We start from the raw sequence: 15,000 nt of genomic DNA, 5'->3' as shown, positions 1-15,000 counted from the left end.
TCCTTTGCCTTTGGTTTACTCAAACATTGTTTTACAAAGTTTGCCTCATCTTGATGTTGCCATAGTCTTAGTTACTTAAAGTTATAGTGTTCACCACATTAAATATATTAGCAATTCACTTTATTATAATCTTATATATTCTCCCCACCTTTCTAACTGTCTCTCTCTCTCCCTCTATCTATCTATCTATCTATCTATCTATCTATCTCTCTACCTATCTATCTATCTATCTATCTATCTATCTATCTATCTATCTATCTATCTATCTATCTATCTATCTATCTATCTTATTTCTTTACTGCCCACAAGGGGCTACACATAGATGGGACAAACAAGGACAGACAAATGGATTAAGTCAATTATATTGACTCCAGTGCGTAACTGGTACTTATTTAATCAACCCCGAAAGGATGAAAGGCAAAGTTGACCTCGGCAGAATTTGAACTCAGAATGTAGTGGCAGACGAAATACCACTAAGCATTTCATCCAGCATGCTAACGTTTCTTCCAGCTCGCCGCCTTGATCTATCTATCCATCTATCTATCTACCTATCTACCTACCTATTTATGTATCTATGTATGTATGTATCTATCTATCTATCTATTTATTTGTCTATCTATCCATCCATCTATCAGTCTGTCTGTTTATCTATCTGCCTGTCTATCTGTCTGTCTGTCTATCTATCTATCTCATACACTTTGCTTCTTACTAGCAATTTCAAAAGATATTTTCATGGGAAAACAACCTTCATTAAGAGGGTACATGTGTGAGTGTGTATGTGTGTGTGTGTGTACATGCGTGCATGTGTGTTTGTGTGTGCATGCGTGCATGTGTGTTTGTGTGTGTGTGTGTGTGTGTGTGTGTGTGTGTGTGGAGTGTTGGCTGTTTTCAAGTAAAATGTTGGTTATTCTCCAATGAATGACATTTCAATAATTCTATTCGAAAAAAAAAAAACTGGAAATTGTATCATTAATTGCTTATGTGTCATTGTCACTGTCGTCATCATTGTTTTCCTCCTCTTCATTCCACCACCACCACCACCACCACCACCATTACTACCATCAACACTATCATCATCATCGCTTCCTTCCCCCCATCACAACCACAACGACAATAACCATTGCAATAACCACCACCACCACCACCACCATCATGACCATCACATTTTGACCACTGCCACCAGCAGTAGCAGCAGCAACAGCAACACTGCCACCACCACCACCATCATGACTGCTACCATCTCTAGCCCCCTCCACCACCACCACCATCACCGTCATCTTTTTTTTTTAAGATGTTAACATCCGTTAAGTAGGTGCACTTCAAGGAAGTTGTTGGTGTTTAAATATTACAACAGACACTTCTGCAACAACAATTACAAACAAACAAAAAGCAGGAAACAATTAAAAAACAAAATCTCTATTTATTAAGAAAATTGGAAGTTTTCCAACGGAACAGAAATGGTAATGCAGCAGACTGAAATGGCATTACAAGAACAACACTATCAGAATTTATCCCTAATCGTCATAATAATAACCTTTATTTCTCCAATCTGACCCCTTCGCATTGGTAAAGTTTTTGTAAAGGTGAAAGGTATACTTCAATGAATTTGTTCACTGCTTCTATTTCTATGTCTTAGAAGCAAAACAGCAAAAAATGGTGGAGGGACAGCCGAGTCCTCACTAACCCATGTTGTTTCTGTTTGTTCAAGGCAACATCACAAAAGAGGTGAATGCAAGAGAAAGTGATGAAGATGAGACAATGGTAGCAAGAGGGTGCTTAAGTATTTCAGGAGTCTTAGGACTCACAATGCCAGAACTTAATCCAGTTTCCATGGTATAAAAGTGACAGAGATAACAACTCCCCTGGATGGGACACCAGTCCATTGCAGAATTAACTTCCCAGTTATTGCTGGAATTCATTTACAGCTGAGTGGACTGGAGCAAGATAAAATGAAGTATTTGCCTCAAGGACAAACACACAGCCTGGTCCAGGAATCAGAACTATGAGATTCTATTCATCAGTGCAACACCCTAATCACTAGACCAAGCATCTTTGCTAAGAAGGTGCAAGGGGAGAAATTACGAAGGGCAAAATAGAGTGATGGAAGGCAAGAGAGTGATAAAGGAGGTAATAATGGTTCCAAATTTTGGAACAAAGCCTGTAATTTGTGGGTGAGAGTAAGTTAATTACATCAAGCTCAGTAATCAACAAATGGTACTTATTTTATCAACCCCGAAAGTATGAAAGGTAAGGTTGACCTTGGCAGATTGATAGAGGAGGTAATATTGATAGATAATAATTGAAAGCTACATGCTGGTTGTTGGTAAGGAGGTTGAATTTGAAAAGCTAGTGATACCGTTTGTAGCTACCATCAATTAATAGATGTTAAAACCCTGTGAATTATTATTTATTTAATAATTTTGTTACAAACTACAGTATATTTCGAACTTGAAATCTTGTCAAATGAGTGCTTGAATAGAAACAGTTAAAGAATATAACGAATATTAAATAGCAAAAAATAATAGTTATCGTTGGAAAAATTTAGTTGGAAGTAGGGTCAGAGAAATATAAACACAGCAAAAAAGTAAAAAGATGGATGAGTTAAGGAAACTGCCAAATAAGGAAGTGTTCTGTCAGTAATATTCAAGTTCTAATAAGTTTTATATACCAAAATATTATATATACATTGATGCAAGTATGGCCAATGGGGTAAGATGTTTGTTCAGCAATCTTGAGGTCCTGGGTTTGTGCCAAAGCAGACATAGAACCTGGTGGAGCCCTCTGGATTATCAGTTCTTCTTGAACCATCCAACCCATGCCAGCATGGACAAAAGGACATTAAATGATGATGTGATTATGATAATGGTGTATGATACACTTCTTTAGTTTCTTTTGGCTAAATCCACTTGGGCTATAGTAGATCACACTTGCTCAAGTGGGACTGAATCCAAGACTACACGGAAGCAAACTTCTTGTGTCACTTTGATGGCATATGATGCTCTCTAACTCAATAATAATTAAAATTTCAAAATTTGGCACAAGGACAGCAATTTTGGGGAATGGGGTAAGTCAATTACCATGACTCCAGTGCTCAACCGGTTCTTATTTTATCGACCCTAAAAAGATGAAAGGCACAGTCAACCTTAGAACATAAAACCAATGGAAATGTCACTATGCTTTTTCTCCTGTGCACTATACCAATTCTATCAGTTCACCATCTTAATAATATCATTATCAATAATAATAAAACAATGGTAAAGATCTTACCTCAAGTCTTTTCACATGTTTCTGTACTTGTTGTCCCTTCTTTGCCAACGTACTACTGATATAGTTGATAATAAGAGCAATATAAGCCAAACCAATGACAATCCAAGCATAAGTGACAATTCGGTAAACATTAGTGCTAGCTTCGTCAGTCTCACTTTTCTCTCCAATCCCTGTTAAAGGCAAAAAAGAAAAGAAAATTATTCAAAGCATTAACCCATTAGCATTTAAACCGGCCATATCAATCCTAAATATTTTGTTTTATGTTCAAACTGACCAGATCAGGCCTCTCACACTTACCCTGCAATGTCATTCTAGAAATAAATGATCACATCATCAAAACCTAAAAGCTACATATATTCTTTTCTACTCTAAGCACAAGGCCCGAAATTTTTGGAGAGACGACCAGTCGATTAGATCGACCCCAGTACGCAACTGGTACTTAATTTATCAACCCCGAAAGGATGAAAGGTAAAGTCGACCCCGGCAGAATTTGAACTCAGAACGTAAAGACAGACAAAATACCTATTTCTTTACTGCCCACAAGGGGCTACACACAGAGGGGACAAACAAGGACAGACAAACGGATTAAGTCGATTACATCAACCCTAGTGCGTAACTGGTACTTAATTTATCGACCCCGAAAGGATGAAAGGTAAAGTCGACCCCGGCAGAATTTGAACTCAGAACGTAAAGACAGACAAAATACCGCTAAGCATTTCGCCCGGTGTGCTAACGTTTCTGCCAGCTCGCCACCTTTCAAAGCTACATATATTGTATGATTGAATCAAAACAATATGAATAAATAAGCAGAATATTTGACAGAGTAATCTGAATGTTATTGGGTGAAACAGATCTTGTTTATAATAATTTACATACTATCTACATGATGAGCTGGTTGCATAGGGTTTAGGTACGCTACAACTTACATTATGTTCCAGAGAAGTGCCTACAGCATGCGAAAGGCCAACTTAGATGACTGGGTTATTTACATTATTTACATTTGACAGATATTTGTCCTCATCTTGTTTGTTGTTAACACAACGTTTCAGCTGATATACCCTCCAGCCTTCATCAGGTGTCTTGGGGAAATTTCGAACTTGGGTTCTCATTCCTAAGGTACTTTTCAATGTTATTATTATTATTATTATTATTATTATTATTCAGGTCACTGCCTGGAATTGAACTCAGAATCTTGGGGTTAGTAGCCCGCGCTCTTAACCACTACGCCATATGCCCGTGGACAAATATCCGTCAAATGTAAATAATGTAAATAATGTACATAATTCCTCATCTCTTAAATATAGAACTGTTATAATTGACTGGGGTTTATTTACATTAATTTACATCATGACAAGAAAATAGGAAGAGACTGAAAGCAACCCATAATGACAAGACGGTATGCATGGATAACAGCAGCCACCACCACCACCATCACCACCACCACCACCACCACCACCACCGCTGCTGCCACTGCCACCACCATCACCACCACCACCACCACCACCGCTGCCGCCACTGCCACCACCGCCACTACCACCACCACCTCTGCCGCCACTGCCACCACCACCGCTGCCGCCACTGCCACCGCCGCCACTACCACCACCACCGCTGCCGCCACTGCCACCGCCGCCACTACCACCACCATTACCAACATCACCATCACCACCACCACTGCTGCCGCCACTGCCACCACCGCCACTACCACCACCATTACCACCACCACCGCTGCCGCCACTGCCACAGCCGCCACTACCACCACCACTACCAACATCACCATCACCATCACCACCACCACCGCTGCTGCCACTGCCACCGCCGCCACTACCACCACCACGACAACGACAACCACCACCACGACGACGACGACAACGACCACCACCACAACTGTTGCAGCTGCTGCCTTCTCCACCACTGCCACCACCATCACCACTACCATGCTACCATCACAACCACCATCACTGCTGCCACTGCCACTGCCACCATCACCACCGCTGCTGCTACTGCCACTGTAGCCGCAACTGTCGACACCACTTCCACCACCACTACAGCAATAACATCAACAACAACAACAACAACAACAACAAGAGGAACTTACCAACAACATAATCCCCAAAGCCAATGGTACTAAGAGTGATAAAACAGAAATATATAGCATCTAAGATCGTCCATTTTTCCACCGCTTGAAAAATAAGCGCAGGAGCTACAAACAGTAACGTCAACCCCAGAATAATGATAATGGCCATGTTTGCGGCTTTGTTAATGATTGGTTTACGCGAAAAAAGGCTCAAGTTGTTGATTTTGTTAGCAACATCCTTCAGCTTGTCTCCGACATGTCCCAACATGACAAGAGTCAACGGGATGCCTATCAGAGCATATATGATCACCACAATTTTGCCGGCATCTGTCACAGGAGCCATGACGCCATAACCTACAAGGAAAAGAAGAAAAGAGACAAAATATTAAATGAATTAGGAGAAAAAAACAATTCTGTATTTGAGATGAAGGAAAGAAAGGGGAAGAAGAAACAACAAAAATAAATAAAACAAGACATTAAAAATGATCCTTTCTACTAAAGGCACAAGGCCTGAAATTTGGGGGCGGGGTAAGTTGATTACATTGACCCCAGTACTCAACTGGTACTTAATTTATCGACCCTGGAAGGCTGAAAGGCAAAGTCAACCTCGGCGGAATTTGAACCCAGAGCGTAGTGACAGGCAAAAGAGCAATAAGCATTTTGTCCAGTGTGCTAACGATTCTGCCAGTTTGCTGTCTTAAGATGTTAAAATAATGCAATGTCCCACTGTGTCACTGTGTGGCACCTTGAACAAGTGTCTTCTATCATAGCCTCAGGCTGACCAAAGCTTTGTGAGTGGATTTGCTAGATGGAAACTGAAAGAAGCCCTGTTGTACATGTGTGTGTATGTGTGCATGTGCATGTGTGTGTGTGCGTGTGTATGTGTGTGCATGCCTTGAAGTCTGTTTCTTTATTCTATTGCTGAAACTGCTAAGTTATGGGGGGGGGGGGACATATGCAAAACAGCATTGGTTGCTAAGCAGTGGCAGCAGCGGCAGTGGTGGAGCATAAACAAGCGCAACAACACACACATATATACACAATGGGATTCCACACAGTTTCCATCTAACAAATTAATTCACAAGACAATGGGTGGCCCATTACTTAAGTAAGAGACATTTGGCTCAAGTACTATGTAGTGGGACTGAATCCAAAACTACGTTGCTGCAAAACGACCACACAGCCATGAGTTAATTTGGTTATATTCTTGAATTCTATGATAATTTCTCCAGCCAATCATCTTTGATTGGCATTAATAGACAAAAAGAAAAGTTAAATTTTTACACCTGAAGGTGTCATGGAATATTCCAGAGCCTTTTGGTGGGTTTATAAGAAACCCATAGTTCAGTTCTCTATAAGGAGTCTATTTATTGTGTTCAAAAGCTGTGTCTTAACAGCATTATAGACCCCTGGAAAATAAATGCACTGGGCCTTTTAGTATATATTTATTGCTAGAAAACTACAACATATATAAATCAGAATTGGGCCCCTAGACCCATGAAGTCTCTGAGCACTAGACCCTATAATATTTATTTATTAACAGGAAACCACAACATACTTAGATCAGAACTGGGCCCCACAAGACCTGTGAGGCTCCCAGGCAAATCAATGCACAGGACTCCATAGAATATATATTTATTAACAGCAAGCTACAACATACATAGGTCAAAGATGGGCCTCTAGACCAACGAGGACCCTGGGAAAAATCAATGTATTGGACCCTATAGTATAAGTTTATTGACAGCAAGCCACATCATACATAGCTTACAGCTGGCCCCTAGACCCACGAAGCCCCTAGGCATATCAGCGCACTAGGCCCTATAAAATGTATTTATTGACAGCAAACTACAGCATACATAGATTAGAATTAGGCCCCTAAACCCATGAGCCCCACTGGCAAATCAATGTACTGGACCCAACAAATATTTATTAGCATCAAGTCACAGCATACATAGATCAGAATTATGCCCCTAGATTTTTGTGGCCCTTGGGCAACTAACTGCCTAGCATGCCCATACCTTAGCACAGCATGTTTGATGCAATAATCCTAAACCCTCAACTTCCTCTTTAAGGGAGTTTCTCTCTGCAACAAGAGACTATGCCCTCGACTTCTATGGGATAATTCCAGACACATGTTTTGACAATTTCATTATTTGATTTTTTACATATGCAAGGCAGGAATACGAAAAGATGCACATTGTGTATATTAAAAATATTTAATGCTGCTAATAAACATTGTTGAGGATAATTTTTTCTCTTATCAATTATTCAACATGTTAAACATAATGTCATTATGTATCATCATCATCATCATCGTTTAACGTCCGCTTTCCATGCTAGCATGGGTTGGACGATTTGACTGAGGACTGGTGAAACCGGATGGCAACACCAGGCTCCAGTCTGATTTGGCAGAGTTTCTACAGCTGGATGCCCTTCCTAACGCCAACCACTAGATATATATATATATATATATATATATATATATATATATATATATATATATATGTATGCTGAGACACACAGTTGCACACCCACACAATGATACACACCCACTATATACACACTGTGGATGAAATAAACAATAATGCCTCACCATCTAGCATTCAAACACAGACATAAAAATACATTATGTGTATGTATACACGTATATGTGCATACATACATATAACATGCATACATATATATTCATATATATATATATATATATATATATATATATATATATATATATATATATATTTATTTAAAAGCAGCAGAGATATAACAAAAAACTGTTACTTGGAGTTTCACGTTCCCATTCAACGGACAGTTTTGTTAGAATAGTGTAGTCAAGATTTGTTTTCTTAGGAGTGGCCACTCCTAAGAATACAAATCTTGACCACACTATTCAATTTACAAAGAAAGTACTAATTTGTGGTCACAGTCAGTTGAACTTATGCTACCAGAACCAAACGATATTACCACATGTTCTTGCAGGAAAAAGTAAAATAAACTATGAATGTTAATCTTAATTTTAATTCAAATTTACATTTCTTTTAATAGTGCTTTTCCCTTTACATATTCCATTTTGGTACATATTTTTGATAAGGTTTTTCAAAAAACCGAAGCATGTAAAAGGAAAATTAAAATGTACCCAATTTTAAGAAAGTAGCATTTTCGTTCTTGTTTTTCATAAATATCTACTTACTCATGTTTTACCTCTACAGATCTTTTCAAATATATATACATACATACATACATACATATGTATATATGTATGTATGTAGACATATGTGTTATCATCATCATTTAATGTCCATTGTCCATGCTGGCATGGCTTGGATGGTTTGACCATGGCTGGCTAACCAGAAGATTGCACCAGACTTCACTATCTGTTTTGTCAAAGTTTTCATAGCTGGGTGCCCTTTCTAACACCAGCACCCTTACAAAGTGGACTGAATGCTTTTTACATGGCACCAGCACAAGCATATATATGTATGTATGTGTATATATATATATATATATATATATATATATATATATATATATATATATATATATATAAGCACAAGCATGACTGTGTGGTAAGAAGTTGTTTGCTTCCCAACCTCATGGCTCCCGGTTCAGTCCTACTGTATCTCCTTGTGCAAGTACCTTTAACTATAGCTCTGAGCTGACTAAAGCCTTGTGAGTGGATTTGGTAGATGGAAACTGAAAGAAGCCCATCGTATAATGTGTGCGTGTGCATGTGTTTGTGTATGATGTGTGTGTGTGTTTGTGCGCGCGCATGCCTTTGAATATGTGCTTGTCCACCCACCGTGTCAGTGTGTTTATATCCTTGCAACCTAGTGGTTCAGCTAAAGAGACTGATAGAATAAGTACCAGGCTTAAAAAATGGAAATAAGCCCATGTTCTAGCATGGCCACAGTCTATTAACTGAAACAAGTAAAAAAAAACACAAGAATAAAAGACTGCATATGCACATAAAAAAGATTTGAAGTGATGCCAAAGTGGGACTTAATAGAATTCCCTATGAGAAAAGTGTACAGGTTTTAGGTAACATGATATAGTAGGACACTTGGTATTTAACTTGGTGTCTATGAATTCAAGCTTGGCAATGAGAATTGGATTACACAGCAAACTAAATTTAGAAACTGAAATTTCAGTTTAATGACTCAATAAATAAGAATGAAAGGAAGTATGAGAGGAAGTATGTATGGAGGTCTTTGCAAAATGTATATGATTATTTTCAATGTGACATTGAAATCACATGTAAATGGCTCCTTTCCCCAGAAAAGGAAAGATTTGGCTGCTATTTCTTGCACGCCCTGCTACCACATAATAGGTATTTCGGGTCCTTTATCACAAATAGCTGTTACGTGGTAGGAGGGTGTGCTAGAAATAGCAGCCAAATCTTAGGAGATGAGATACATTGAATGCACTAAAAAAAAAACTATGGAAAAAAATTATTTTAGACTGAGGTTATGAACGGGTCTTTTATGAAATATTTGCCATATTTTTAAAGTTATTTTCATTTTAAAATATTTTTTAAATATGCCAAAAAAATTTTTGTAATGGTATTCACTTGAAAATAATTTTAAAAACATTAAACTATTGTCTGTTTAAAGAAAGCTAAAATATAAATACTTACTGTACAAACAACTTACATTTTTGAAATCACACTCACTTAAAAATATTTCTGAATGATTAAATTAGTGTTTAACAAAGGCAAAAAGAGAAACATTTACTGTAAAAAACAAATCATATTTTTTGTTGCCAAGTCACTGTGTCTAATTGAAAGGTAAGAGTTTCTTCCCTTTCAGGATTAAGTTATTGTCAGAGAATTTTCCCATTATGCACCATTTTAGCAAGTGATGGTTAGTGACAGGAAGAGCATCTAGCCATAGAAAACCTGCCTCAACAAACTCCACCTAACCGGTGCAAGCATGGAAAATAGGACATTAAAACAATAATGAATGTGATGATGATGAATGAGAAGTATAATTTACTGATTGTTGTCAGTCTTTTTAACTATAAAAATGCAAATACGAGCCTGGTGTTGCCATCCGGTTTCACCAGTCCTCAGTCAAATCGTCCAACCCATGCTAGCATGGAAAGCGGACGTTAAACGATGATGATGATGATGATGATGATGACAGGTGTAGCTGGTAAGCTGGCAAAGAGAGAGGTGTATATGAATGAGAAAGCGGTACAACTTACCGATTGTTGTCACTGTTGTTACCACAAAACAGAAAGATCCGGAAAATGTCCATCGGTTTGTCACATGGCTTTTCCCCTGAATAACATTATAAGCATAGAGAGGGTCACTGGCGATGGCTTCTAGGAAACTGGCAAGTCTTTCCTTGTCAAGACATGAGTGATTGGCTGCAATGAGAAAGATAAGTCTGTAAATAATCATTATTATTGTCATCGTCATCGTCATCATCATCATCATCTTCACTACCATCACATCTTTATCATTACTATCATCATCACCACCGCCACCACCACCTCCACCATCATCATCATCATCGACAGCAACAGCAGCATCACTGCCACCACCTCCACCTCCACCACAGTTATCCTCATCAACAGTAGCAGCATCACTGATACCACCACCACCACCCTCCTCCTCCTCCTCCTCCTCATCATCACCACCATCATCTTCATGATGATGATGATGATGACAACACCAATATCGACACGCACTCATTTTTAATCATTTGAATTCTTCCTCTAAAGAAGGAGTTGGTTTCTAACAAAGATAGAAAGCTCCATCTTTGGAATGTAAATAACGTAAACTATGTCACATTTTAAACCTGAGATAAGTCTTGCATACTTTTACTGTTCCGCTTACAGATTTGTGCGTACGTGTGTGTGTGTTTATGTGTGGTGTGGTGTGTGTATGTGTGTGTGTGCGTGTTTATGTGTGGTGTGGTGTGTGTGTGTGTGTGTGTGTGCATGCATGCATGAATATATTCCTTCTACAAGGTCTGACATTTTGGGGAACTTGTTGATTACATCGACCCCAGTGGGTAACTGGTACTTATTTTACCAATCCTGAAAGGACAAAAGGTGAAGATGACCTCGGCAGAAATGCTGTTGAGCATTTAGCTCAACAGATTTTCAATGGTTGGATGTTCTTCCTCTCACCAATCTTCATCTGTTTCCAACAAGGCAATATTCCAAATTGCCAGACATGTTTTCACACACAAAACTGAAAACAAACAACACCACTTGTATTATGGTGAGGCTCATTTACAACCAGCATCTTATGTTAGGACAATGGTACACGCACGTGCACACACACATGACAGGCTCCTTTCAGTTTTCATCAACCAAGTCCACTCATAAGGCTTTGGTCAGCCCAGGCCACAGTAGAAGATACTTGCGCAAGGTGGCATGCAGTGGGATTGAATTTTAGACCACATAGGTAGGAAGCAAGCTTCTTAACCACACAATCACACCTGCATCTATGTATGGTTTGAGTAATTGTGTAGAAGTATCTGGAGAATGGTGGAAAGATGTGTGTGCAATGTTTATCTGCATATAATGCAGTCTGTATAATTTGAAGAAGAGTAGTGAGATAATGAAAGTACAGAATGAAAAGAGTGGGTGAGAGAACGAATCCCTGTCGTACTCCAATCAGAAAAATGCAAGTTCTAGAAGTATGTTTCTTCTTAACACAGCATAGGTTTGGCAGTTTGCTAGTTTGCTAAGCTATATCTGAGTTGTTTCTTAAGGTGGTATTGCATAAAAAGTAATCTATGTATCATATCTAATGTATACACACTGTCAATAGGTCAGTTACTGCAGTATTTGCTCTGATATAACATTTCTTATGGATGTGGTATGTTAGAAACAATAAATACAAGAGAGAGACACAAGTTTATCCCAACCAAAATGCATCCGTTCATACTGGTCTCTACTGACACAAACTTTTGTCTCTGTGGTATTTATTTTATATTTAACACCACAAAACCATAAGACAGTCAAATACTGCAGTATCTCATCTCACTTGTCAACGGCATGTATAGGGTATGATACATAGATGGCTACTTTAATTTAATACTACTTTAATTGCATATATTGGGTTGGCATTGGATAAGTTTTTGTGAAAATGAATAGTAGTGAATAGTAGAACAGAGTAGAAAACTAATTTAAATGGTGATTAGAATGATATATAAGTGAGTTCTTTTGTTACTGAAGCCATTATGCATTTTCTGTGTTGAATTCATATATAGCATGATAACCCGAATTTTGTTGTAGACATGTTGAGAGATTACATTTTGAGTGAGCGAAGGTGCATGGCAAAGTGGTTAGGGTAGTCATAAATTTTAAACCTAACAGCATGTTTTGTCCTTGAGCAAGACACTTTATTTCACGTTGCTCCAGTCCACTCAGCTGGCAAAAATGAGTTGTACCTGTAATTCAAAGGGCCGGCCTTGTCACATTGTGTCTCACACTTAATCTCCCTGAGAATCTTCATTAACTCTTAAGTGTACACATTACTCTGTCAAACGTAATCCTTATTTAATCTGGCATTATCCTGTAGCTTCAAGATTTCTAAGAAGTAATTGTTTATTTTTTAGAATGACATTGCAGGGTAGGTGTGAGCTACTGGTTCTAGTTAGTTTGAACATAGAATGGGTAGAATATTTGGGTCGGACACAGCCAGTTTAAACACTAAAGGGTTAACTGTACATGTGTCTGTGGAGTACACAGCCACTTGCATGTTAATTTCATGAGCAGGCTTTTCCATGCCAATTCTGTAATTCCTAGTATTTTAATCCTCCTTCTCTCTCTCTCTCTCTCTCTCTCTGTTATTAGTTTGATGGTCAGTTGAACTTCTTGTCTTTTGGTCTTGTAGGTAAGAAGAGAGATAGTAGATTTAGTAGCTGCCACACTAAGCTTGTTGTTTTGGAGCCAGATTCCCATGTCATTGGCACAGGGTTGGAGTTGTTGAGTAGCTGTTTAGAGAATGGTAGGAAGGATGTGTGGTGATATCGTTTGCATACGAGAATGAATAAAGATTTTGTGAAAATATGGTGTAGCATAGTGAAGGTAGCTGAATTATGTGGCAAACGCTACCAGATGGCAAAGATAGTTGAATTATGTCCCTTTGATGAGATGGGTCACCAGGTGGCGTGACAGTTGACACATAGGTGCAGGAGTGGCTGTGCGGTAAGCAGCTTGCTTACCAACCACATGGTTCCAGGTTCAGTCCCACTGCGTGGCACCTTGGGCAAGTGTCTTCTACTATAGCCTCGGGCCGACCAAATGTCTGGTCAGATGATTGCATTGAATCATTGCATCCCACAGCATTTTGCAATTCTCATTCTCGATGACTCTTTCTGGGGTTTGCTCATATCACTTCTTTGTTCTTTGTAGGCCATGATTTCCACAGAGCTCCCAATAGATAATTCTTGCCACATTGTCACGTCGTCTTTTATATCCGCGTTGTGCCAATTTCAAGCATTCGCAAATGATGTGCCAAACCATCTCACCACACATTCTGCATTTGTTGCTGTTGGTAGTGTTGTCTATTCTGCACTTCACATAGTTGGTCCTTAACACTTGTTCTTGAGCTGTGCACATAAGTGCTTCTGCCTCTGCCTTCGGGTCATTCCTCCTCATCCACAGCCACCAGTCTTCTGTATCTGTCTTGGTGCTCATAACACTTGCAAACTAACCATACATTTTTTTCCTTCCATGATGTTTCTTTTCTTTTCTTCATTATTATTATTATTATTGTTCTCATTATTATCATTACTATTAAAGTAGCAAGGTGGTGGATTTGTTAGCACACTAGACAAATTGCTGAGAAGTATTTTATCAGTCTTTACATTCATCATCATCATCATCATCGTTTAACGTCCGCTTTCCATGCTAGCATGGGTTGGACGATTTGACTGAGGACTGGTGAAACCGGATGGCAACACCAGGCTCCAATCTAATTTGGCAGAGTTTCTACAGCTGGATGCCCTTCTTAACGCCAACCACTCAGAGAGTGTAGTGGGTGCTTTTACGTGTCACCCGCACGAAAACGGCCACGCTCGAAATGGTGTCTTTTATGTGCCACCCGCACAAGAGCCAATCCAGGGGCACTGGCAACGATCTCGCTCGAAAACCCTACAAGGCCAGTCAGGCGGTACTGGCAATGGTCACGCTCAAGATGGTACATCTTATGTGCCACCCGCACAAGAGCCAGTCCAGGGGCACTGGCAACGATCTCACTTGGCTTGCCGGGTCTTCTCACGCACAGCACATTTCCAAAGGTCTCGGTCAGTAGTCATCGCCTCGGTGAGGCCCAATGTTTGAAGGTCTTGCCTCACCACCTCAGCCCAGGTCTTCCTGGGCCTACCTCTTCCACGGGTTCCCTCAACTGTTAGGGAGTGGCACTTTTTCACGCAGCTATCCTCATTCATTCTCACCACATGTCCAAACCAGCGCAATCGTCTCTCTTGCACACCACTACTGATGCTTCTTATGTTCAGCTTTTCTCTCAAGATACTTACACTCTGATGGGTATGCACATTGACATTACACATCCAGTGGAGCATACTGTATATATATATATATATATATATATATATATATATATATATATATATGTATGTATGTTTGTGTATATGTTTGTGTGCATGTGTCCCCCTAGCATCGTTTAACAAACAATGCTG

The 15,000-nt window shown here is 39.3% G+C and overlaps 1 protein-coding gene across 1 annotated transcript in view; it reads right to left on the bottom strand.

Moving 5' to 3' along the window:
• Nucleotides 1-15,000, bottom strand: part of LOC106879699 (potassium channel, subfamily K, member 16) — a 134,198-nt gene that overhangs the window by 11,102 nt on the left and 108,096 nt on the right. Inside the window, exons 2-4 of the mRNA XM_052971910.2 lie at nt 10,541-10,705; nt 5,363-5,695; nt 3,268-3,437 (exon numbers count right to left, since the gene is read on the bottom strand). Of these exons, the coding sequence (XP_052827870.1) occupies nt 3,268-3,437; nt 5,363-5,695; nt 10,541-10,705 (668 nt within the window). The remainder of the gene's footprint in view (nt 1-3,267; nt 3,438-5,362; nt 5,696-10,540; nt 10,706-15,000) is intronic.

Source organism: Octopus bimaculoides, chromosome 11 (genome assembly GCF_046866305.1).
Source record: "Octopus bimaculoides isolate indiv1 chromosome 11, ASM4686630v1, whole genome shotgun sequence".
NCBI lineage: Eukaryota > Metazoa > Mollusca > Cephalopoda > Octopoda > Octopodidae > Octopus > Octopus bimaculoides.
Note: the sequence above shows the minus strand (reverse complement) of the source record. Positions and strands in the feature narration are given on the sequence as shown.